The 25,260-nt window shown below is 57.1% G+C and overlaps 1 protein-coding gene across 5 annotated transcripts in view; it reads right to left on the bottom strand.

Moving 5' to 3' along the window:
* Positions 1 to 2,083: 2,083 nt before the first annotated feature.
* Positions 2,084 to 25,260, bottom strand: part of MVB12B (multivesicular body subunit 12B) — a 94,531-nt gene continuing 71,354 nt past the window's right edge. For 4 of the 5 annotated variants that reach the window (XM_075905741.1, XM_075905737.1, XM_075905740.1 and 1 more), the window contains exons 8-10: positions 18,362 to 18,417; positions 15,423 to 15,482; positions 2,084 to 7,250 (exon numbers count right to left, since the gene is read on the bottom strand). In XM_075905741.1, the coding sequence (XP_075761856.1) occupies positions 7,164 to 7,250; positions 15,423 to 15,482; positions 18,362 to 18,417 (203 nt within the window). In that variant the 3' untranslated portion in view covers positions 2,084 to 7,163. Of the gene's footprint in view, positions 7,251 to 10,212; positions 13,499 to 15,422; positions 15,483 to 18,361; positions 18,418 to 25,260 lie in introns of those variants that run through there. The other variant, XM_075905738.1, reaches the window with a different exon arrangement.

Raw genomic sequence — 25,260 nt, 5'->3', positions numbered from 1 at the left:
CCCAGCACAATTAGCTTAAGAGACTAGCAGAATCGCTGCTTCCCAAGGCAGAGTCCCCCACCCTGTTAGTATAGCCTGTCGTCTTTGTTCCTAGATTTGTGGCTCAATATTGCCTCTCATTTTTCCATCCATGTGCGGAATCAATTTTACTATGGGCACCAATATTGAGGCGACGTGCAGAAAGGCAGGAATTTAAACAGGGGCCTAGCCCTGTGATCCTCACTTGAGCAGAAAGTTTTGCTTAACTAATGTGGGCAGCGTGTGGCCCGAGAGGTAAATACTTTCAAAAATCTATGATCAGCCGATTGAAACCTGGACTGTCACCTTCAGGCTGAACAAATTCAAAACCTCAGTCCACTCGCTGTCCAGCAACGTCCGGGTGGGCAGCGGGGCCTCCGCGGGCTGCACCAGCTCTCCCATCGAGCTGATCTGGCCCGTGGAGGCCTTGCTGCTCCTCCCACCTTAGGACAATCAGGGACCGGGGAGGTAGGAGGGGTAGCGCACAAAGTCTCCTCCCGCCTTGCCCCCGCCCTGCAAGGCGTGTGTGCTTAGAAGTGCTGCGCGCTCCTGGCAGGGTGGGAGGAGACTTCACGTGCCCCCTCCCCAGGGCCTGATTGACCTGTGGGTAGCGGGGGGGAGGGGGGAGCATGCAAAGTCTCCTCCCACCGCCACGGCCTGGGTGCCTAGAGGGAACACCCACTATTCAGAACAGCTGGTGGCTCTGCTGCGGGGGGGGGGGGGGGGCAAAGACTTCGTGCACTCCCCCTCCTCCAGATCAATCAGGAGCTGAGGGTGGGGAAGCATGGAAGTGTCCTGGCCCCGCCCCTTCCAGGGTGGCCCAGGGCCACTTCAAAAATTACTGTCCCCATTCCCCCCGGTGTAAAGTCAATTGTTCAATCTGTCAGTTTGAAAACAAAACCTCTGGAGTATAGTTGTGTAGTGAAGTGTCTCTACGTGGTATTGTAGTTGCAGGAAATCTGCAAACAAAATCCACATCCTTATGTACAAACTTTGTAGCTGAGACCTGCTAGCAATGCACGAAATCGGAAAATCAGAACCCCTATTAATCTTCTTTCAAGTGAGTTACAGACACAGTGCATATATTTGAAAGGAAATTTCTCTACTACTAAGCGGTACATACACCTCATATTAAAAATACATATTACATTTATATTCAAAAGGAGAAAATTACTTGCTTCTAACAGAATGGATTGTAAAACGACATGGAGCTTATAGAAATGCAGTCTTGTTACATTATCTCAGTGGGCTACTATTTCTACAAATTGAACTGATGTGCAACATTTGCCAACTTATTCAGCAAATTCATGGGAGTTTTTGCAGCAAGAGCAGGAGTTAGCGTACAATGGAGAACCCAAACAGACTAATGCCAAACTCCTTTACTTAGAAAGTGTTTTGTGCACAGTTTAAAAATTCAAAATCTAACAACATACGTACCCACAAAGATCAGGCTTTCACTGCAAAACTTCATAACCACTTTCTTTGGATGTGCAACTTGTTTATCTAGACTCTCTTGATGATTATCTACAGGTTGGTAGTCCTTAATTAGGTTCCAAGTGGAAACTTGCAACTATACAGAAAAGAACATCTTCAGTTGCTTTTAGTTCTTCAGCTTTTTTTAAAAACCCAAATTACGTGATTTTTAAAAAGCACGGACTTGTGCCATTAAATCACACAGAAAATAAGGGCTGGTTTGTTGGTTTTTTTGTTTTGAAGACGCAACAGTTGACCATTTAGACTATGTTGCAGGAGAACTCTTGATAGAGTGGATTGATTTAGTACAACTTTTTTGTTTCTTTAAAGAACTTGGTAACTACGCTAGGATGTGTACACTCAGGTCAGATGGCCTAAGATGTCGTCACCATGGAAACCACCAGCACAACTGGTTCTGTGTCTATCTCCACACAGACTGACCCATGCCTGGATTTTGTGGGAATTGAGGGTTCTTCCTCACTCTTAGGACTGGTCCTTCCTGGTCAGAGTTGAGCTCTGCTCCTAAGGACGTGAGAAGTTTCTTCCACTTCATATTTTAAACCCCCCCAAAAACCCACTAGTGAGAGCGAGCTGGTTAAAACAAACTTTTATTTAGTAAATTATATTAAGAATACAGACTAAGTTATCACACAATGAAACATCCCTTTGTAAAATACAGGAGGGGGATCTAAAATAAATATAAAAAGTCATAACATTCATCAGATTAATGCACAGTAAATTCACTTCCAATAGCCCAACAAACACGCAGCATCTTAAAAACATTTCACAACTGCATCAAAGGTTTTCTTTTCCACTTCTATGACAGGACAGTTAAAATTGTTGCTGTTAGGAAATCGTTCCACAAAAAAACAACCCAGACAGAATCAGCCAGTTTGGTTTCCCTGTCTCAAACGAACAGATTAAACCGAGCAGCACTGCATTTCCCCTGGGGACGACTGTTATGGCTCAGGATTACCAGTGCTGGAGCCTGTCCCGGTAGCCACAGAGCACGCTTTACCTTCAAGGGGTTCTTCGAGCCTCAAAGGCTGAGGTAAGAGTTGGAGCAGCAGTGTGAACACACCCTCCTCTGCAGGTGGAATTCAGCCCTGTGCGAAGGAACCAGGGAAAATCTAGGTATCGCTTATGCCCCACTTAAGCTGTTTTGAGGACATATAGGCCTATAGCTGGCCCTCAGCACAGGGTAGATTCTACCCTACACGCCCGATGTGAAACTTGTAACCGGGACGGTAAACCCTGGAGGAGTCCGTGTGGGGCACAGGGCCCGCCTCACTCCGTGGGAAGCAGGAAGTACTTTGCTCAGCTCCACGGGATGAGACTCCACCAGCAAAGCTCCTCACGGCCGCTGAACTTTTTTTGAAGGGGCAAAGCCGAAGGCAGGAGGCAGCCATCGTGTGGAGCTGTTTGCCCTCCGCTCTGCGGGGCTCAGCAAGAGGGACCGGCCACACCAGTCCCGTCAGATTCAACAATGGCTTTGAAGTTATAAAAAAGTCATTTTTTATGGCTGTTACTCTTCAGCTGGTTTAATGGCCCCCCGCCCCCACGGAGCCCCAGTCAGGACCTTGCTGCTGAGAAGCACGCCCCTGCTCCGAGGAAGCAGCCAGCTGGGCTGGACACAGCTCCCCTCGCCTGGGGCCACTCAGCAGGAGATGCAGGTCCTCAGTGTAATTCGCCCAAGGCGGAGTGTGCAGGTGCAGGCCAGGGGAGGCCAGGGCAGAAAGAGGCTGAAGGGAGCGGGGGGCAGGTGGAGGCAAACAAGTCTCTGCCTGATGAGACCAGCTCGGCCTTCTGCCTCCATGTCTGGCTTTGAGGAACGAGGAGACTGGGGAAAAGTCAAACAAACGCCGCACCACAGGGCTCGGATCTCCAGCCACGAGGGCCTGACCCCCAGCGCGCTGCTCCCGACAAGGGCCGAAGCAGCCACAGGAGGCCTAGGAGCAGACGAATTCCACGTGCAATGGGGGAAGGGATCAGTTCACCGGCCACACTGGCTGTAACGACAATGTCCCGGGCTACCTTCCTCTGGCTAAAACCCTTCCCTCTATGGCTACCAACGGGGTTCACAACCTGGCCCAGGCACCACCCGAACACGTTACCTGCCCTTTGCAACGGGACCATCTCTGGGAAGGACGCCTGTGACTGACAGCCCCCCCCCACCCCCCGTCTTTCCCAGCCCCGGCTCCTTGGCAGGGCCAGGAGACTTCAGGGTTATCTGCCAAATCCATTTCTTCTTTTCCCAGTGGCAGCTGCCCGCTCCTCAGCATCTCGGGAGTGATGAAGACAAAGTCGTTACAGGCAGGAGGACCCAGCCCTTCTGTTTTACATCCATTTACCCCCTCTCCTCTCCAGACCACTGGCCAGGGCCCCCGCAGGCTCCGAGCAGGGTGGTGGACACGCACCCCCCGCTGGGGCTGGGCGCTTGCGCTTTGCAGGGGGAAATCCAGGGCCACTAGGAACCGGGGACAGCCCTGCATGGAGGCATTTGGAATTAGAACATTACTGCTCAGTCATGAAAATCTGCCTACTGGAATACCGACGCGATGCCTGCAGGCCTCAGACGGGGAAAGCGCTAGCCAAGGAGCGCCAAAGGCAGGCGCTTGCAGCACTGCCAAGCCACACCGTGACCACAATCCCTGCTCCCGGCTCTCACGCCGCGCCCGCTTGTCCAAGGAAACACGCACAGCCGCGCGGGCAGCGCACAGGCGGCTCCCACCCGCCAGCCTTCGCTCCTGACCCAGCAAACTCCACGTGGCCGCCACCCTCGGGCAGGTCCGCAGCTGTGACTGGTGAGCCGCACAGAAGCGCAAATGGGCAGGTCACAGGCTCTTTTGCAGCCTCTCTCCGCCAGGCTGCGGGGGTGGGGCCCGACTGTACAAATCCTTGCCCCCGTGAGACACCGAGTTGATGCCTGGAGCGAGCCAGGGCTCAGCGGATTGTCTCCCAAGGGGGCTGAGGAAACCGGCACGTCACTGTCACCACGAGCTCAGTGGTGCCCCGAGAGCGGAGCGCAACCGAGGCACCGCGAGCGACTCCGGCCCACGGGACAGCAGAACCTCCAGGGACACTGCAAAGCAGCCCCAGCATTTCAGCCGCGCCAAGGCAGGGCGGCTCCCACAGCGCCCTGTCACGCCGAACGCTGCAGCCTCTGGCCGGAATTCCGGAGGCCGCCAAGGGAAGGCCCAAGAAGCGACTGGCGGATTGAGAACCACAGAGACTGGCTGAGCGCCGCTGCTCATGGGCCTGCCGCCAGCAGCCTGTGCCGCCCTCTGGAGTCCATTGAGACAACGGCTCCCCGGACACCCTCCCCCATCACCTGGCGGATCGAGGTGGCAGAACCCTGGACCCTGCTCTAGCTGCCCTAGTGTGAAATCAGAACCCGCCAGTTCTCCAGCGTCAGAGGGTGGGGAGGGGCAGCTCTGACACTGGCCATCGCCCTGAGGCCAGGACACACATTGCCAAAACCTCGACCTTCCTCTCGGTACATCCCCAAAGCTGCCCTCGGCTGAGGCTGCTACAATGGGCAGTGGCAAGGCGGGAGACCCCAGAGATGGGCGGCAGCGTGGTGTGAACCTGCACAGAACGACCGGGCGGGCTGCGCTAGCTTCTGTGACACGCTCGTGGGCGGACGTCCCCACCATCAGGCGGGTCTTTGCAGAGCCAGGCGGTAAAAGCTGCCTTTGCTCTCCTGCAGCAGGAGGTAAGAACTAAAAGCCACTAAAAGAAAGGAGCATCTTCCGGGAGCCCCTCAGTGGAGGCCAAACATCCCGACCCTTTTCCAACCACAGACTCCAATCCTCCCAGCACGGCGCTGGGCTCTGTTCCTAAGGGACAGGCTGCTCTGGAGACTCACAGCGGGGACCAGGCTCTCCTCACAGTGCTCTGGGGCTTCCCCCCGCAACGTGGCGCAGTGCTTTGAAACCGGAAATGGGTCATTGGACAAGAACTATTTTACATCTGTACAAATATGAAACATACAAACCACCAGTACAAAATCTACTCGGAGTCAAGGTCCCGTTAGACTAGAGAACTCGGGAAAGTCAAAAGCAGTGCAAAGTGGGTCCGAGTAGCCCAAACCCAGAGCTACGAGACCAGTACTTCTGACTGTGGCCGTTGCATTGGAACGGGGTTAGCCAACCTGTCTTTTACAAGACCACAAGTTGCACACTAACACTTACTTCAAAGAAATACCGTTTCGCTGCCGCCACGGAGTTTTGTTCCACGGCAGACTGGAAAAGCAGCACAGAGCTCAGACGAATGCTTCTAAATCACTTATTACAGCAAGAGACTTCACCCTAAGACATGCACTTGACTCCGGAGTGAGCCAGGGATACCAACCGTAAGCATGCTGAGGTCAGGGTTTAATACAGGGGTGGGCAATAACACGGCGGAGGTCCGCCAGGCTCTCTCCGGGGGGCCACTGCTGCTCTATGTACCTGCATGGCCGTGGGTACCAGCGGCTGCGAATCACCACTCCTGGCCAATGGGAGTGGTGGGAAGCGGTATGGACTGGGACACTGTGTCCTGCAGCTCCCGTTGGCTGGGAACGGCGCCCTGCGGCCAACGGGAGCTGCGATTGCCCGTAGCTGCGGCCAGGCATGAAACATGGCGGTGACCAGCCAGGAGCTAACCCTGGCAGACTGGATCTTGCCAACCCCTGGCTTAATGCATCAGACGCTTGCCCAGAGGCTCTCTCTTGGCCTTGTCCTATAGAGTGAGGCTTTGGCACGTCGCTCCCTGCGTGCAGCCACGTGCAGGGACGGGCACACGGAGCTCGTCCTCTGGAGCAGCTAGCAGGGGCAAATGTTTGCAAATGGCCAAATAACTGGCAGGTTCCAATGCCCACGTCCTGGCAAAGCTGCTGGGGGCTGGGCGAAGTCAGGATGGTGCTGCAGAGGTCTGCCTGACCCACCATCCATACCCGGCCGGAGAGAGACCTGACACTTGCCACGGCCCTGTACTTCCAGGCAAAGCACATGCCACCTCTTTGGGCCGGGCAGAGGCGCTGCTGAGGTCTCGGTGCTCTTCGAGCGGCTCCCCCTTGCCAACGGCGTGGGGCGGATCCCACGTGGAACCGGGTGAGCCGTCCTGGACACTGGCCTGAAAGCAAGAACGAGCCCTGGAGGTCTGGGGTGCATGTGAGCACAGGGGAGCGGCCGGGGGTTTGCCAGCAGGGCTTGGCACACTAATCACAGAACTCTGAAAGGCCCCGGAGGGCCGACCTGACGGTTTTGTTGCCAAAGCAGAGAACCTGCCGTAGTCCGGGGGCAGCTGGGCCGTTCATCCCACGGAGGCTGGGGCTAGCGGCTGCCTCCTCAGCCTCGTGTCCGCAAGGTTCTGTCCTGAGCTGGGCTCCCGGCAGGGACCGAGGGCTCCCGGCTTGCGGCAGCCGGCACCCTGCGGCAGGGAGAAGCGTCAGTCGGACTCTGGGGCACTCCTGACCGGGTGGGGCGCCTGCAGAAAGGGGGAGCGCCGTCCGGCTCTCGGATCAACACGTACAAAAGGAGCGGGGGAAGCGCAGGACGGAAGGCAAGTGGTTAGAAAAGCGTCCTCTCTGCAGAGAAGGGCTCCAGTAACTGCTCCTGGGGGCTCGCCTCCCCTCAGTAGTATCCGTGCGCACGGGCCGCGTCTCCGGGGAGCCGGCCTGCCCTCGCTCCTCAGGACTGAGGCGTCGGCGGACAGCGGGTGGGGCTGGGGGGCAGCCTGGCCGCAGCGCTCTGCTCGGTCCGGAAGCTGTAGTCGTACTGGAGAGCAAGACAAGAAGAGACCAGCACAGGGTGACAACCATGCGGGGGAGCGGCCAAGGCTGCCGACGAGCACGGGGAGGCAGAGAGCAGCATGTGACCTCTGGCCTCAGACCCACTCGGTGCAGGGTAATATGGGGCCGCCCCTGCTGCAGCCCCCGAGCGACGTGCCCTGCAGCACCATGCAAGCCCCCCACCCCCACCCCTGCCCAGAGCTCCCCAGCCAGACCAGGGCTCTGCTCCCACCCGTGGGGGCCACCGGAGGACACTGCAAAGCAGCAGGCTAGTCTCCCCAATGCCACAGCAGCCCGTTGAGTGAGAGGAGCAGGGGGGTGTCCCAAGCCCGGCCGATTCTTCCACTTTTCCCCCTTAGAGCGGCCCTCCAGGCCTGTGCTAAGGTGACAGTCAGCGGGGGCCCTGGGGCGCCGCTCCGGCAGGAGCTGGCTGGGCTGCAGCAAAAGCCGGCAGGGAGCTATTGCGTGGGCGGGCGGGGACCCAGGGTGCAATCGGCAGGACCGGTAAGAGATGCTCAGTGACTTGCACCCCTGCAAGGAATAAAGCAAAAGAAGTTTTCAGGTGGTGGGAACAAAAGCTCTTCAGCATGTTGCAGCCCGGTGCATGGCCGAGCACCTGGCTGGCGCGGCCCGGAGCCAGCCGAAACACTCTCAGGGTTAGGGGGATGCAGGGAATTCCCTCCCGACGGAGCGGTGCCCTGCGCGGCGCTCCACTGGCCATGCCACAAAGCGGCGAGCGAGGAGAGGAATACGACTTCCATCTTCCAGCCGCACAAGCAGCCACAGCCCAGGCCTTTTCCTGAGCACAGGCGGCCGGTGGGACCCCGGACGCACCTCTGGCCTCAGTCCCCCAGCCTGCACTGATCCCAGCAAAGCCCTGAGCCTCACCACTGGCGGGGGAGCTGCACGCGCATGGCAACACTGCCATCTCGTGGTGAGCCGTGGCTCTCACACGCCCGACACGCAAATACCCTGCTCTTCCGTGGCATCGCTCAGCCCAGGCTCTGCAGGGACCTGCAGCGAATCAGGCCCCCGGAGCACCCGGGCAGGGCACGGGCATGGGCATGGGACTTCCCCAGTGCGAGCGAGGACTGGCTCCCCTCCCCCGGCCCTCGCTCGGACACCGGGGCCCGTCACACAGAGCAACCCAACGAGCTGCGGATGAAGAAGCCGCTGCTGAGTCCAGACACACGCCCCCTCTGCCTGGGCACCGCGGCCGGGGGACAGACGGGAGGGGAAAACGCCAATCACTGAAATGGTTCAGCGTCCCGTGCCACGCGCACGGCGGTAACCTCGGCCCTGCCCTGCAGAGCACACGCCGGCTCGCCCGACTGGGCCCTGGCGGCCAAAGCAGGTTTGATCCTGCTCCCTGGGCGCCCTGCTCTCACACGAGACAGCAGCACAGCGCCCGCCCTGCCCCAGGCAGCCCAGGGATAGCGCACGGCGGCTCGCTCCTCCTGCCTGGCTGATCGCATCGGCCTCCCGTGGCCCAGGCCGCGCTAGCAGCCGATCGCCTCGGGCCCCGTGCACAGGGCTGGCTCAATCACCAAAGGGCCTGTGCCCTTCCCGTTCTCCAGGCCTCCCCCCAGCCCTCAGCCCTGCCCGGAGCACGGCGCCTCCCCCCGCCAGCCCTGCCCGGAGCACGGCGCCTCCCCCCGCCAGCCCTGCCCGGAGCACAGCGCCTCCTCCCCCCCAGCCCTCAGCCCCGCCCGGAGCACGGCGCCTCCTCCCCCCCCAGCCCTCAGCCCTGCCAGGAGCACGGCGCCTCCTCCCCCCCAGCCCTCAGCCCCGCCCGGAGCACGGCGCCTCCTCCCAGCCCTGCCCGGAGCACGGCGCCTCCCACCCCCAGCCCCCAGCCCTGCCCGGAGCACGGCGCCTCCTCCCCCCCAGCCCTCAGCCCCGCCCGGAGCACGGCGCCTCCTCCCCCCCCAGCCCTCAGCCCTGCCAGGAGCACGGCGCCTCCTCCCCCCCAGCCCTCAGCCCCGCCCGGAGCACGGCGCCTCCTCCCAGCCCTGCCCGGAGCACGGCGCCTCCCACCCCCAGCCCCCAGCCCTGCCCGGAGCACGACGCCTCCCCCCCCAGCCCCCAGCCCCGCCCGGAGCACGACGCCTCCCCCCCCCAGCCCTCAGCCCCGCCCGGAGCACGGCGCCTCCTCCCCCCAGCCCTCAGCCCTGCCTGGAGCACGACGCCTCCTCCCCCCCCCAGCCCTCAGCCCTGCCCGGAGCACGGCGCCTCCTCCCCCCCCAGCCCTCAGCCCTGCCCGGAGCACGGCGCCTCCTCCCCCCCCAGCCCTCATCCCTGCCCGGAGCACGGCGCCTCCTCCCCCCCCAGCCCTCATCCCTGCCCGGAGCACGGCGCCTCCTCCCCCCCCAGCCCTCATCCCTGCCCGGAGCACGGCGCCTCCTCCCCCTCAGCCCTGCCCGGAGACGACGCCTCTTCCCCCCGAGCCCTCAGCCCTGCCCGGAGCACGGCGCCTCCTCCCCCCCCAGCCCTCAGCCCCGCCCGGAGCACGACGCCTCCTCCCCCCCCAGCCCTCAGCCCCGCCCGGAGCACGGCGCCTCCTCCCCCCCCAGCCCTCAGCCCCGCCCGGAGCACGGCGCCGCCTCCCCCCCAGCCCTCAGCCCCGCCCGGAGCACGGCGCCTCCTCCCCCCCCAGCCCTCAGCCCCGCCCGGAGCATGGCGCCTCCTCCCCCCCCAGCCCTCAGCCCTGCCCGGAGCACGCGCCTCCTCCCCCCCAGCCCTCAGCCCTGCCCGGAGCACGACGCCTCTTCCCTCCGAGCCCTCATCCCTGCCCGGAGCACGGCGCCTCCTCCCCCCCCAGCCCTCAGCCCTGCCCGGAGCACGGCGCCTCCTCCCCCCCAGCCCTCAGCCCTGCCCGGAGCACGGCGCCTCCTCCCCCCCAGCACTCAGCCCTGCCCGGAGCGTGGAACCCCTCCCCCCACCTCCCAGCATTGCCCGGACCGTGGGAACCCCCCTCCTCCCCAGCGCTGCCCGGAGCGTGTGGTGCATTGCTCCAGCAGCGATCTGAAGGGCCCTTTGCCCCGCAGCGGGCAGGCCGGCACATGTCTCCGGCCAGGCTGGACGCGAATCTGAGGTCAGGAGATTCCCAGCAGGTCCAAGAGAAGGGCCAGTCTTGGGAAAGGCCCCAGACCTTCATCCCCACGAATCCCCCTTCCCCTTCCTGGCATCAGCCAGGGCCGCGCTGTGACTTTTGTGGGCCCTAGGCAATTTTGCCGTCATAGGCCCCGTCCTCCATAAAAAAAAATATTAATTTTTTTTTCTGTTTTAGGCAAAATTTAATAGATTTTCGTGGGCCCTAAAAGTTTAATTTTTTTCTGATGTGAGAAAAAAATTCAAACATTTTCTTCGACCCTAAACGTTTTTTTTCTTCTGATTTTAAAAGAAATTAAAACATTTTCGTGGGCCCCTAGAAGTATCGTGGGCCCTGGGCCCTGTGCCTACTGTGCCGAACGGATAAGTCGGCCCTGCCCCCCGCGCACGGGGCGAGCCGGACGATTCGGCCCTCGTTGGCCACACGCTGCCCACCAGCCGCCAGCCACATGGGAATTTCCAGGCACTAGGCACCGCGCGTGTCTCAGGCCAGCGTTGCCGTGTGCTCCCCGCCCCGGGCACGCGGCCCTGCCCCGACGAGAGCCTGGCGCACGTGGCTGAGCCCTCCATGGGCCACGAGAAGCAAATGAAGGCATCTAGTCCCAGAGCAGCCCGGCCCCAATGACAGCCCTGCCCGCGGCGCCCAAGGGGGGAGACACTCAGAAGAGCCCCTCGGCCCAGGACTCGTGCTCGACCCACGTGGGTCGCTCCTGTGCGGAAGCGGGCCTGGCTTGTCCTGCCGCCTCAGGGCTCAGCTGGGCTGTTGCCGCCGTGCTGGGGGCCGAGACCCCGGGGTGACTCTGCGCCCCTTCCTCTTGGCCACCCCCCTGGGTCAGCTGCTCCTCTGGGCGGCGACCCGGCACAAGGAGTGCTCAGAACTGGGGCAACCGGTCACTGGAGGGCTGCCAAGGGGGCAAAGGGGCAGGAGGATCCATAGGGTCCGACTCCGTTCCAGCGGCACCTGCTGGGAGCCAGGTGATCCGAGCCTGGGGATGGGCACAAAGCTGGTGGGTCTTTGGCTCCTTCCCTCCAGTGCCACCAGCAATCGCACAGGCCAGGGTGCTGGAAGGACACGAGCCCTGGCCCAGAAAGCGAAGGACGCTCCCATCCCTCCCCTGCCTGTCTGCGCCCTGCACAGGTCTCTGGGAGGGGGCCGTTAACATCCCCGTGGCAACGCGGGCCAACGAGCCGGCCGCAGCGCAGCAGCAGGCCAGCCCCCCGAGGACAAAGCCGGGAGGCGACTGCCCGTGCACGGAGCCGCACAGCGCCCGCCGGGCTTTCGTGCCAGGCCACGGGAGGGGCGCGCAGGCTGGGCATGGACCCCTCCTTCCCACCAGCGATTTCGGTTGGACCCGGAGAGCTGCAGGGCCTGTGCGGGAGGCGTCTGACGGCGAACAGCCTTCGCCAGGCTAGAGGCGGATCCCGTACCCGGAGCTATTTTCATCTGGAATGTAAGCGCCTCAGGGCAGGGCTGCCTCTCCCGGGGACCAGCTGGTGTCCTGTGCATAAGGAAATAACCGCGTAGGCGTCCGGCAGGGACGACCTCTTTTCTGTGCCTCCATCCAACACATCAGGGCCCCAGCACCAACAGGCATTTGGGGGGCCACCGTCTTACCAGTATTTACTGCCGCTCCGATGACAGCAGTGGCAAGCCATCTCCTAGCTGCAATAAAAGTTCGCATCACTAGATGGTGCTCCGTGACCACTGATTACCTTGCGGCAAAGCCGGCTGCACGTTAACCTTTGCAGAAGGCAGCTGAAAAAAGGCGAAGGGAATCCAGGCAGTACCGGACTAAGGAAATTTGCTGCCTAGGCAACTGAGAAATGAGTGTTTAGATGCCAAAAACCGAAGTAACTCCTGCCTTATTCACCTTACAAAGGAAGTGATTTATGCCACGGCACACAGCGCCCACGTTCAAACCCAGTGTGTGCAAGGGAGGATGTGTCAAGGAGTCGTCTTCTCCACGAAAGCTTTTTAATTGGCAAACATGTCTTCATTAATTTTACCTCAATGTCGTGATGTCACAGCTAGCACTATCAGCCCCAAGCTAAATAAGCAATAAGCCTCATTTTTCAACACACAAACACATAAAGATGTCAGCTCAAACTGTTTACTAATTAACACTTAAAAAGACACAAATTAGATATGCGTGGCTAAGAGCAATTATAATCAAGACGAATTTCTCTAGTCATTTGGGAACTGAAAAAAATGCCTAATTGCTGGAACCAATGTTTTAAAAACTGAAATCATGCCAGTTAGCAAATATGTTCATTTAAAGAACATTTCAAGTGACTACACTCTGGAGAATTGACTACAAACAGGAGAACAAGGAAAATATTTCTGGAGAAAATTAAGATTTTAAACTCTTGCAGATTTACAACTTCTTCATTAAAATGTTTGCAAAGAGCAGCCTATGAAACCCTGCAGCAACTGACTGGTTAAATCAACGGCCCTCCCTGTCAATGCTAAGAGAATGATTAATGTCGGATGCTCACTTTACTAATTAGACTCTCCCCAGTCTTGTAGCTACACACGGCGTTGAAAGGGAGCGGTGCACCCTGCTCTGCAAAGGGCGAGGCGGCCAGCGGTCATGCGCTGCTGGTCGTTAGGCTGCGGGATGGGGGCGCAAGGCAATGCAGCTGATAAGCTGCTCTCCAGTCTGTGGTGCTCCAGGCATGAATGGGACCAGGCCACACGTGTCACTCTCCTGCACGCGATGGGTTGGGACACCCCTGCCTGGCTGTGTCATGCACCTGCATCACGGCACAGGGCACCTGCAGCGCATGACAAAGAAGCAGAAAATCCCGGCCTGGCGCGGAAGGAGGGGACAGAGCGTAGACTCTGCTGGGTGTCAGATCTGGACTGACCCCTGGCTCTGCCACTGCCTGCTGGCCGCCCTCGGACAAGTCGCTTCTCCCGTCCGCTGGCTTGTCTTCTCCACGTAGAGTGTAAGCTCCCTGGGGCAGGGACTGTCTCTACAGCGCACAGCACAATGGCAGCCTCCTCCCAGGGGAGGGGTCCTCTAGGGCTCTCGACAGCAGCGGGAAGGCTCGTGCGTAGCATCAAGGAGAAGGCTGTTATCACAGCCTGGAGAACGGCTGCTACAGCTGGCACATTCCACTCTAGAAAATGAATAATCATTCCTGAAATTCTTTGGGAATATTTCCGCCTGGCAGGCAGCTCCAGGGAAAATGCTCTCTTACTGCTGCTGGAAATCCAGCAGGTTTGCTGTAATGGAGCTATTGCTTGCAAGGGAAATAAAGCTACCCAGAAATTCGCAATATTTATATGCGCATCTCTTTGTATGCAGACAAGATGCTTCATCAAGGAATATGGGCTGCATAATTAAACTTTTCATTACTCTGAAACACATGCGGCCTGTGATGGGAGAAGGCTGTTGGGATGGAGAGATCCCCTGCATGGCAGCACAAAAGGAGAGCGACGGGCTGGCACGCTGAAACGGCTTTTGACCCCACGACTCTTTGGAACCCTGCTTCCGGGCCTGGAGGGCTCTCCCCCAGCCAAGTCTTGCACCGGGTGCTGGGGTTCAAATGCTGCTGCTGAAATCCAACATCTTCTGACTCTGCCACTCTGGCAAGATGGACAGAACCTAGCGGCGAAAGCTTCCCTGCCCGCTGCCCATCCTAGCGACAGAGGCTGGCAGCTCCGGCCCACGTCAGGTGCAGCTGCAGCACCTGGTGCTCGTCAGGCTTTGCACGGACCAAGCCGGCCTTGCACAAGTGGCTTTTGTGCCTCACGATTAGATGCTGTTTGGGGCAAAGTTTATCTCGGTGCAGCAGGCTCTGTGCACCACGGATATCCCATGTAGGCCCTCAGCCAGGGAAACGACACCCTCACGCTGCCACTGCTCACTAGGAAAGGCAAAATATACGCCGTCGCCTCACTCGAGGAGCTCTCTGCGCGCACGTGCCCTGGCAGAGCAGGTGGCTGAGGTGGGGCAGAGCTGCAGGGCGGAAAGGTCTGAGCTGCCTGGACACAGGCACGTTGCTAGGGACACTCTTAAGATATTCCATCGTCACATCGCCCGGCTGCTAAACCCTGCCGCAGGAGGGCACAGAAACATCACCAGTCTGGATGCAAGGCTCAAACCACAGAAACATCTGCCGGAAGATTTGTTAGCTCAGAGCGTCTTCCTTACTATGGAAATAAACACGAGAATTCCTAACGTGCCATAAAAGAGCTGAGCAATAAATCGCTGGCTTCTGTTGTAAAATCACCTCTAATCTGCATGTGACACTCCTCCCGTGCTTATGGCACCTGCAAATCAACCCCAAAGGCGCAGTCAGCTGAGGAGCTGGGGAGGCCACGACAGGTTCAGAAGTGTTGCTGCGCCACGCTGATTCCAGCCTTCGTTCCAGCCATCCTGCTGTCCAGGAGCCTGCTTGCTGGCAGCACAGCCAGGAAACCCCAAAGGAATGGGGTCTTACTGGCTCCATCTTACAGACAAATATCCCCTCAAAGGGAAGCTGCCTCTGCATATCCGAGTGCTTAATGCTGTGCAGTACGGGGCATGCACACACCAACACGCTGCTGCGGGACAGTGGCAGCTACACAATGCCGGAGGTGGGCAACACTCTGGTTTGCTTCCGGTCGCCCCTTCCTAAAATCTCACAGTAGTTGTTCCTAGTGGCAAGTTCCGTTCCCCATCACACTGAAAAATTAGGAAGCAGTTTACCTGGCCCTGCTTAATTGAACTCCGCGGGTTGCTGAAACGGAAAACACTCCCGCAACCAGCGCCCTGTTCAGGGACACGCGGCGCTTGTCAATACGCGAGAAGGGAATGTTAAGAAAGAGGGACGTCTAGGCGCAGATTTTGCCGTTGGAGCCAACGCTTAAAGCGTCTCCTGGCACAAATCACAAAAGGCATTTGCAATTTTGAGCTACCTTGTTCGGCTTAACTCACTGTTGATTTTATCCACCAGCAGCGACCCGGCCAAGCAATCTAAACTCTTCCCGCAAGGGAGGCACCTTGCAGCTACACGCGCACAGATCTGCCTGTGCTCAGAGTCCCATGGGGCCACTTACCTCCTTTTCAATTTCTGCCAGGGATTTGATCGTGATGCCCAAGAGATCAACTTGCTGCATCTGAAAAACAAACCCACAAGCACCCCACCCCAGAAACTTGTTTAGTTTTTAGAATAATTCAGCAGCTACATTCTCTGTCACTGGAGAGCCAGAGGCTTCGTCCCTAAAAGTGTGAGTCACCCCAAACCCTCCCGCCCGCACACAGGCAGTGACTGCAGAGCTTGCTTGTAACTAGGGTTCCTTGCCATGACTAACAGGGTTGTTTTGAAAAAAACAACCAATGGTCTGGGAGCACTTTATAGACGAGCAAAACATGTGGATGGGAGCATGAGCTTTCCTGGGCACAGCCTGCTGCTTCAGATGACCAGAGTTAGGAGTTTGGGATGTGAACACTCGAAATAAATAGAAGGAGGGGGGGGTGAGAAGAATAAAGGAGGGGGTAGGAGACAGAGCATCAGTAAGTATCTGGAGAATGGGTACTTAAACCTAAGCAGATAAACCTAAGTACCCATTCTCCAGATACTTACTGATGCTCTGTCTCCTACCCCCTCCTTTATTCTTCTCACCCCCCCCCCCCACTCCCCTCTCCTATTTATTTCGAGTGTTCACATCCCAAACTCATAACTCCGGTCATCTGAAGAAGTGGGCTGTGCCCATCCCATCGACATGTTTTGTTGGTCTATAAAGTGCTACCAGACCTTTGGTTGTTGTTTTCTGTAAGGGTCTGTCTACACTACCACCCTAGTTCGAACTAGGGTGGTTAATGTAGGCTACCGGAGTTGCAAATGAAGCCCGGGATTTGAATTTCGGAAGCCTAGTCCGAACTACCTAGTCCGTGCCGCGTGTAGCTGACATTTAAAAATGGTGGCACTAGCGGACATTTAAAAATGGCGGCGCCCAGCAAGATGCAAATGAAGCCCGGGAAATTCAAATCCCGGGCTTCATTTGCAACTCCGGTTGCCTACATTACCACCCTAGTTCGAACTAGGGTAGTAGTGTAGACATACCCCCACAGACTAACTCGGCTACCCCTGACGGGTTGTTTTAAACTAGCAAATCCGTCTGTCTTCCTGCCGCAGAATCACGTCTGTTGCCCCGGGGGTGACAAGCCAAGGAGTTTAGATGGCGCTGGTGACATTCGCCCGACCACACTGACCATATGGTGGCAACGGTGTCACAGGCTTAGCATGGCCTATGGGCTTTTTGCATTTCTCCTGGCAGCTGCAGGTTCCCGTTCTCTGGGAGCACCCGGGGAAGGGAGTAACGGGCACGAACGATCCCAGACAGACAGGAATGGCTGCAAAGCCATCCCACAGCATCTGCACTTTATCCAATCGCCAAGCTAAACAAAAACGGTGCCACGAACACCAGAGGCAGGACGTGACGAGCGAGAGGCAGCCGCCTTGTACACTGATGAAAGAGCTGTTGTTAGTGGCCCTGGACGGATGAAGGGAACGGTGATGGGATGTGGCATTTCGTGGCTCTGGGTTCCTGTCCTGAAGTGGCCCCAGGCAAGCGGTGCACCGACGTCTTTCAGTGGCACCTATTTTGGACCCTCTAAGCACGTCACAAACGCCACCGCCACGCTAGGGATGGACCAGCTCTCCGCCGAGCATCCCTGCAGATGCACCCGGGGCTGACCCGGACGTGCGCCCACTCCATTCCCAGATGCAGACACGGGCCAGTGCAGGGAGCGTGGGAAGCTTTCGCGGTCACTGCCTGTATCCAGGCAGCTGGGCCGGCCGGGCAGACCCTCCACGCACCCCGGCACTAACCTCACGTCAGAAACGGGCGGGCAGCATCCGGAACCGGGGCACACGGCCCCGCCCGGGCCAGCTTTGGCCTGGACAATCTCTGGCGCCAGAGGGAAACGGGAACACTGAAAACATTTTCTTAGCCATGTTTTTCTTGCCTGGACCCCGGCGGCGGCCCAGCTGTTGTGTCATTAGGCCACAACAACCTCTCTCAACTTTCTAGCCTGGGATTGGAAAACAGGACAGCACAGCCTGGCTCCCCAGAAACGGGAATCCTGCCAGCGTCGCCATGGCAACCTCACGAGGCTGGGTCAGCTCGTTACTTGCACTTCCTGTGCAAAACCCCCAGCATCCCTCGTGCTGCAGAGCCCCCGGAGGGTGCATGTGACGCACGGTCCCCGAGGCTCCGCCCGGCACGCGCTGCTGTAGGCGCAGGCCCAGCCCAGATTTCGATGGCGCTCAACCAGCGTGTCAGGTGGGTGTGCCGGCCTGGGCTCCCAGCTCTGACCAAGGGGTGGGTGCCGACTGGGCCCTTACCTGTGCTCAGGAGCAAGGGACACATTGCAAGGTGACGGGCTCCCACCCAAGAACTGGAACCCCTCTTTTTTAAACAAAGGACAGCAACGTGCTGGGTGGATCCGATATCCCCGGGCCATGGCCCCTGGGCAGTGCCTGGAGAGGCCTTTTCAGCCTTTATCGAACATTGGTGCAAGTCCCACTGCGGCTCGGCCCCGCGCTCTGTGCGTTATGAACAGCGGGGATGAAAAGACCTCTGCCTCTCTCTAGCGCCCAGTGTGTGCCTGCACCCCCAGGTCACTAGCATTGGCCTCCGTTCTGGGATCCGATAGGACAGCGCCACCTCCATGCAGGGAAGGGACAGGAGATTTAACGTGGCTTTGGCAAACCAGGTACCGGCTCATGTATAACACATACGGACAGAATGTGCCCCGCTCACCGCTCTGCTGGCAGTGCCAGAGGGTTCAGCTAAGAGAGGAACTGGCTTTTAGGAACCATCGGGCAAACCAACCCCCACAGGTCAAAGCAAAATGTTTTCAGGGCACCTCTAATCCCGGTGAGGGGCCAGCTCCAGTTCAGGACTATGCACCAATTACGTCCACCAGTTTCGCTGCCTTCCTTTGTGCACGAGGGTGAACTTTACCCTGCAGAATAACAACGGCCACTTACCCCATCAGGAGCACAGGCGAACTTGTCTGAGATCATAAAAGGCACTCCATCCATGGCTGAAAAACAGAGATGAACCGAGGGTTGAAATCTCACATTGACACTCTGGTGTCCAGTAACAACCCGCGCTTGCAAAGGCGTGCGAGCCGCATCAACACTGGGCAAGAGCATCAACCAAGCGGCAGCCAATCGCTCTCCCAATCGGACTGCCAGTTCGCAGCACAGGTATGTTCCTGTAACAGCCAGGATCATTCTGGCCCAGGGTCTAAGAATTTGCTCCCAGCTTGGTTGGGCTGCATCCGGAACCAGCCTCTCCAGAAAAGAGTGTCTGGAGTCCAGAAGAAATGCAGATGGCTGGAAAGGGCAGACTTCCATTTACCTCGTGCGTGTAACAGTTTGCATATAAACGGCTACGTAACAAGAGAGCCCCCAGCAGAACACAAGGAACTAAGATCCCACGGGCGTATTACCAGGAAGGGTTTGGAAAAGGCGACTGGAAATGTGTTTGCAACCCTTAGAAAACATCCTGCCACGAGAGATTAAATAGAATCTCCAGCTCTCCCGTCTGCCACTGCTGGAAACATTAGACAGTAAATAACCAACTGCAGCTGTAATGCACCAAACACCTAGTCCCCATGGGAAGCAGATGCCAGCGAAATCCCAGAGTATTCAACACCCGGGGGTGGCTAGCTGTGCAGAGTGCAGCCTTGAGTCATGGTGCCCTAGCTCTCTTGGGTGGCAGCGCAACCGTAGGAGTATGGGTGGGTTTTCCTATGCTTTAGCTCTTTTCTTTTAAATCCGAGTAAGGACCTTAGCTGCACTGTACCTGGCTTTGCAACCACAGAGAAAGCTCTGAAAGGCACTGGAGCTCAGGTGAGCAAGTGTATTTTTGGAATCTGCATCTTTCAGCAATTCCCATAACATTCTGAAAAGGGCACGTTTCCAAGTCTTCAGAGGGGTTATAAGTTCTCCACCCTGGTTATCTGGTTCAACCCAGCCTCTCAATTTGCAGCAGCAGTCAAAAGCAAGCAGAATGTTAGCAAACTAGGGATAGAGAGTAAGACAGAATAGCTGATTACCTCTGTATAAATCCATGGTGCACCCACACCTTGAATCCTGTGTACACAAGTGGTTGCTCTATCTCACAAAAGATATTGGCATTGGAAAAGGCTCAGAAAAGGGCAACAAAAATGATCCCATATAAAGAGAGATTAAAAAGATGGGGATTTTTCAGTTTAGCAAAGAGGAGACTAAGGGGAGATATGACAGAGGTCTATAAAATCATGACTGGTGTGGAAAAAGTGAATAAGGAAAAGTTATTTACTTGTTCCCATAATATAAGAACTAGGGGTCACCAAATGAAATTAATAGGTAGCAGGTTTAAAACAAACAAAATGAACGTTTTTCTTTAAGCAGTGCACAGTCAACCTGTGGAACTCCTTGCCAGGGGATGTTGTGAGGAACAGGACTTTAACAGGGTTCAACAAAGAACTAGATACATTCATGGAGGTTAGGTCCATCAATGGATATTAGCCAGGATGGGTAGGAACGGTGTCCCTGGCCTCTGTTTGTCAGAGGCTAGAAATGGATGACAGGGGAGGGATCACTTAAGAACATAAGAATGGCCGTCCCGGGTCAGACCAAAGGTCCATCTAGCCCAGTAGCCTGGCTGCCAACAGTGGCTAGTACCGGATGCCCCAGAGAGGGTGGACCGAAGACAATGATCAGCGATTTGTCTCCTGCCATCCTTCTCCAGCCTCTGACAGACAGAGGTCAGGGGCCCCACTTCTATCCCTTGGCTATTAGCCTTTAATGGACCTAACTTCCATGAAATTATCTAGCTTCTCTTTAAACTCTGTTATAGTTCTAGCCTTCACAGCCTCCTGTGGCAAGGAGTTCCACAGGTTGACTATGCGCTGTGTGAAGAAGAATTTTCTTTTATTAGTTCAAAACCTGCTACCCATTAATTTTCTTTGGTGTCCTCTAGTTCTTCTATTATGGGAACTAATCAATAACTTTTCTTTATCCGCCCTCTCCACACCACTCATGCTTTTATAGACCTCTATCATATCCCCCCTCAGTCTCCTCTTTTCTAAACTGAGAAGTCCCAGTCACTTTAACCTCTCTTCACATGGGACCCGTTCCAAACCCCTGATCATTTTAGTTGCCCTGTTCTGAACTCTTTCCAAGACCAAAATATGTTTTTTGAGGTGAGGAGACCACATCTGTTTCCCTGTTGTGTTCACTTCCTCTGGGGCACCTGGCATTGGCCACTGTCAGCAGACAGGACACTGGGCTTCATGGACCTTTGGTGTGACCCAGTCTGGCCGCTCTGATGTTCTCTATCAATTTCAGCTGTGAGAAAAAGCAGACGTGACCACGTCCCCAAAGCAAGCGTAAGGCTCGCAGTGGTGGCCTCTACCTTAACCCCAACCAGGTATTCTCCTGCAAAGCCGCAGCCCCTGGGCATGGGGCAGTGTGTGTAACTTCAGCCAACACGGACGAGTTCAGGTCGCTGCAGGAAGATTTTCATACACGGACCAGGGGCTTTATTTAAGTTTCTCTGACCGACTAGCCCAGGTGGAGGCCAGGTGTTCCAACAAACAGATGAGATACGGCAACAGAGCCATGCGGGTTCAGCACGCCCTACCCTGGCAGGAAGCCGCCTGGGCCAGCCAGACAACGGCTGTTGGTAAACAGATGAAAGAAATGACCCAGCTCTCGGCTGAAAGTCCCTCGAACACAGCAAAGCATCCCTAGAAATGTGTCGCTGGCCTCCCTCCGTCTTTGACACTGTCGTTATAAAACCCGCTGATACACAGCACAGAGCAACCCAGCAGCTGAAAGGGAGGGTGTGCCAAAGGCTCAGTAGCACAATTAGCATTCTCCTAAACAAACGAGCTTCAACAGAGCTGTAATTAAGCAGGCCTGTAATTAAGTATATGCCCTTTATCATAACGATCATGCTTAAAAATGGCACGCTGCATAGAAGTATGTTATTAATGCTGTAATCCCAAAGTGAAAGCAGCATACATAGGAATCAGCGTGTCAGACCCATCACTAGGCTGTTTGTAAAATACATTAAAGGGAAAAATCAGAAAACAATGAGCTCATTCAGCTGTTCTTTTTATAGGCAGGCACCAGAAGTCGAGGATTTGAAGCACTAACCGATTCAGGAGAGTTTAAACAAATAACGCACCGAGCTCTCCTGCACCAGTCCTGTTCGAGGGCAGGGAAGCTGGGGGAAGGTCAAGTGTTTTCTCCCCCACCAGCCCTGTACCCGTGTTTGGGGAAGGTGGGCCAGTCTGCATTGATTGCCACAGGGTTGGAGCCCTGCTGGACGCAGGCTGCTCTCCGACCAATCTCTGCTAAGAAAACAGCGGATACAGCGGGTAGCTTTCCCCTCGCTTCACGCCGGGACTCTTCTGTTCCCGGGCGTCTCCGCTGCGCTGGAGTCCTGAACTCACCCCGCCTGTTCATCTGGGCAGGCTGAACATCAACACACGAAGTGCAGGTGGGACCACGACTCTTCCAACCGGGACACCGTGCAAGAGCCATTTTAGATGCTGGTTTTTACACGGACGTTCCCCAAGCCCAGCCTTGTGAGTGGCTGTTACAATTTTGGGGCATAAGCCCAAATTTCCTCACTGGAATCGGAATCTCAATGGCCAACAGGACATTTGATATCGGGAGGTTTGATCCCACCCCAAGACTGAGTCCTGTTCCCTTAACGCTGCCCACATGGACATTTTGCGGGCGAGGATTTTGGCTGAGCATTTCCCCGGCACGCCCAGGGCAATACGGAAGACTACGTCCTCCCTAATAAAGCACAAGGACTGCAGGGAGGCGGGGAGGCTGCCAGGATGTGAGTGTGGAGCAGAGGGCAGTCAGCTGCCCCGACCCCCGGAGCACTGGCCTGGCCCCTAGGACTTGGCAGATGGAGTCGGTGGTTTCAGTATGTTTTCCACCCAAGCGGCAATCGCGAGACGTGGCGCATGGTCACGTTGCCACGTGGGGCCCGACTCTCCCCTGTCCTCCGACTGCCGACGGCCACCCTCCAGGAGGAGCCAGGCAGCACTGGGGCTGCTGTGCAGAGTCCGATGCCAGGGGAGCGGCAGACGCCGGCCCTCCAGGGTGGGGTTCTTTCAAATCACCATTAGCACCAACGCAATGCTCCTGGTGACTCACCAGGGTCCAATGGACGTCGATGTCAACGCTGCATGACGACCGAGCAGCCCACAGGCAGGGAACTCGGAGCTGCAGCTGCCATCCACTGGGGAGGGGCCGCGTCGGCCCCCAGCCCCGGGCGCGATTCTCTCAGGGCCGCAGGGGGAGAGCCGGGTCAGTCAGACTGACGTTCCAGGGAATCCCAAGTTCTGTGCCCGCTGCTCCAGCGCTGCACTGAAAAGAAGCGTAATCCCCAAGCTCCGAGTCCTTTCCCTGGTGCTTTGCCGAGCTCTTGGCAGGCTGTGAGGGGCCCGGGCCGCGCTCAGGGTCTGCATTCCGATGCCTCTTTTCAAAGCCATTAGCAACTCCTGGGCCAACGCTGCGCTCACTCGGCCAGAGGCTGCGCCAGTCTTTCGTACGGACGCACTGCGCTGCCCTCGACAGGGCCCAGCAACACCAGGAGTGGTGCTAGGGGCGGGGCAAGGAAACTCTTTCCAAAGCTAAACCCAGCGGATCACCATAGAAAGGGGCCCCCAAGTTGGCTGGTGGAAGCAGCATTCGCAGTGGCAGGTTCAGGGATCTAGCCGCCAAGTGTTCACAGGCAGTTTAAAAATGAAGGAACCACCGTGACCTTGCACTTGGCTAGTGCTCGTTACCTCTCGCTCCCAGGAAAGCTTTTCTGCTGCCCCCCACACTTGCCAGGGCTGCGTTAAGATGAAATGGAACAGTCATTAGGAAAAGGAAGGCTCCCACACCCGGACGGACGTGCTGTAGTTCTGCATGTGGCTCCTTCTGCCAAAAGTTTAATATTCAGGACATTAGGGATGTTAAAGGTGACCGGGTTCCCGGTTAGCCTCGCCCTCAATGGGCAATGCTTCCTGTTAACCAGTAGCCACAGGGCAAGGCCACGGGCAAGAGGCTGCTCCGGCCCTGCAGTGGGCCTGCCATGGACACGGGTGGCTGTGGCGGGGGCTGGGAGCTGGCGGGAGCCCCAGCACAGGGCTGGGGACAGAAGTTCCCCAGCCCGGGATCCTGCGTTAGTCAGTTACGCTAGGCAAACTGATTAACCGGGTTTCAACATCCCTCTGGGACACGCACGTGAGCAAAATTCCCCTCCCTCCCGCCTGGGCAAAAGACGGAGGCGTCTGTCCAGCACAGGCCTTGGGTAGGCCTGCATCTTCCTCCGGCTATCCGAGTTAGCCTGGAACCTGGCCGCTGGCACGACAGCCCTTTTACTGTTGCACGAGCAGCCTTGCTATGGATGATCGTCCCCGATCAGCAAAGTTCTTCCCAATTCTTGTTAAAAATTAATATTTTCCTTGGCTGTGTTTGCAGTCTCAGAGGTCACGGTCCACGGTGACAGGACCGACCCACCTCTCGCATTCCTCCTTGGCTGGCTGTTGCCGACGTTCCCCTAAAACAGTGTCCAAGAGAGCGACCAGCCAGCCGCTGAGGGGTTCATTCTAACTCAGACAGGCGAAGGGAAAACCTAAGAAGTTAGGGTATGTCTACACTACAAAGTTAGTTCGAACTAATGGACGTTAGTTCGAACTAACTTTAATAGGTGCTACACTAGCGCTCCGCTAGTTCGAATTTGAATCGAACTAGCGGAGCGCTTAGTTCGAACTAGGTAAACCTCATTTTACGAGGACTAACGCCTAGTTCGAACTAGCTAGTTCGAACTAAGGGCTGTGTAGCCCTTTAGTTCGAACTAGTGGGAGGCTAGCCCTCCCCAGCTTTCCCTGGTGGCCACTCTGGCCAACACCAGGGAAACTCTATGCCCCCCTCCCGGCCCCGGACCCCTTAAAGGAGCACGGGCTGGCTACGGTGCCCGTGCCAGGTGCAAGCCTGCCAGCACCCAGCTAGCAGACCCTGCACCTGGCACAGCACAGAGCCACCCACCCGATGCCCCCCAGCCCACTTCCTCTTGCCGGGACCAGGCTGGCGGCTCCCGGGAGTTTGCCCTGGACCGCAAGAGGCGGGCACCTTCCTGGGCTAGTGCGGACATCGTGGACCTCGTCCACGATCTCCGCACTAGGCACAGGAAAGTGGCCGTCTAGGGCAGGAGAGCTGCCAGCCTGGCCACCCAGGACCAGGTGTGCATGAAAATCAAGGGGGTCCACTGAGACCCCCGACACTGAGCCCTGAGCTTACAATGGCCGTACTGGGTCAGACCAAAGGTCCATCTAGCCCAGTAGCCTGTCTGCCAACAGCGGCCAACCCTAGGGACCCTGGAGGGGATGGACCGAAGACAATGACCAAGCCATTTGTCTCGTGCCATCCCTCTCCAGCCTTCCACAAACTTTGGGCAGGGACACCACTCCTACCCTCTGGCTAATAGGACTCCATGGACCCAACCTCCATCACTTTATCTCACTTCCCTTTAAACTCTGTTCTAGTTGTAGCCTTCACAGCCTCCTGCAGCAAGGAGTTCCACAGGTTAACTATTTGCTTTGTCAAGAACAACAACTTTCTCTTACTAGTTTCAAGCCTGCTACCCATTCCTTTCCTTTGGTGTCCTCTAGTCCTTCTTTATGGGAACTCATGGTGAACTTTTCTGAATGCACCCTCTCCACCCAACCCCTGCTTTTAGAGACCTCTATCCTGTCCCCCCTCCGTCTCCTCTTTTCTAAGCTGAACAGTCCCAGTCTCTGTAGCCTCTCTTCATCTGGGACCTGTTCCCAACCCCTGATCATGTTAGTTGCCCTCCCCTCTCCCAGCCTTTCTCTTCCGCT

This window comes from Pelodiscus sinensis, chromosome 22 (genome assembly GCF_049634645.1).
Source record: "Pelodiscus sinensis isolate JC-2024 chromosome 22, ASM4963464v1, whole genome shotgun sequence".
Classification (NCBI taxonomy): Eukaryota; Metazoa; Chordata; order Testudines; family Trionychidae; genus Pelodiscus; species Pelodiscus sinensis.
The sequence above is the reverse complement of the archived record's forward strand: the minus strand, read 5'-3'. Positions and strand labels throughout refer to the sequence as shown.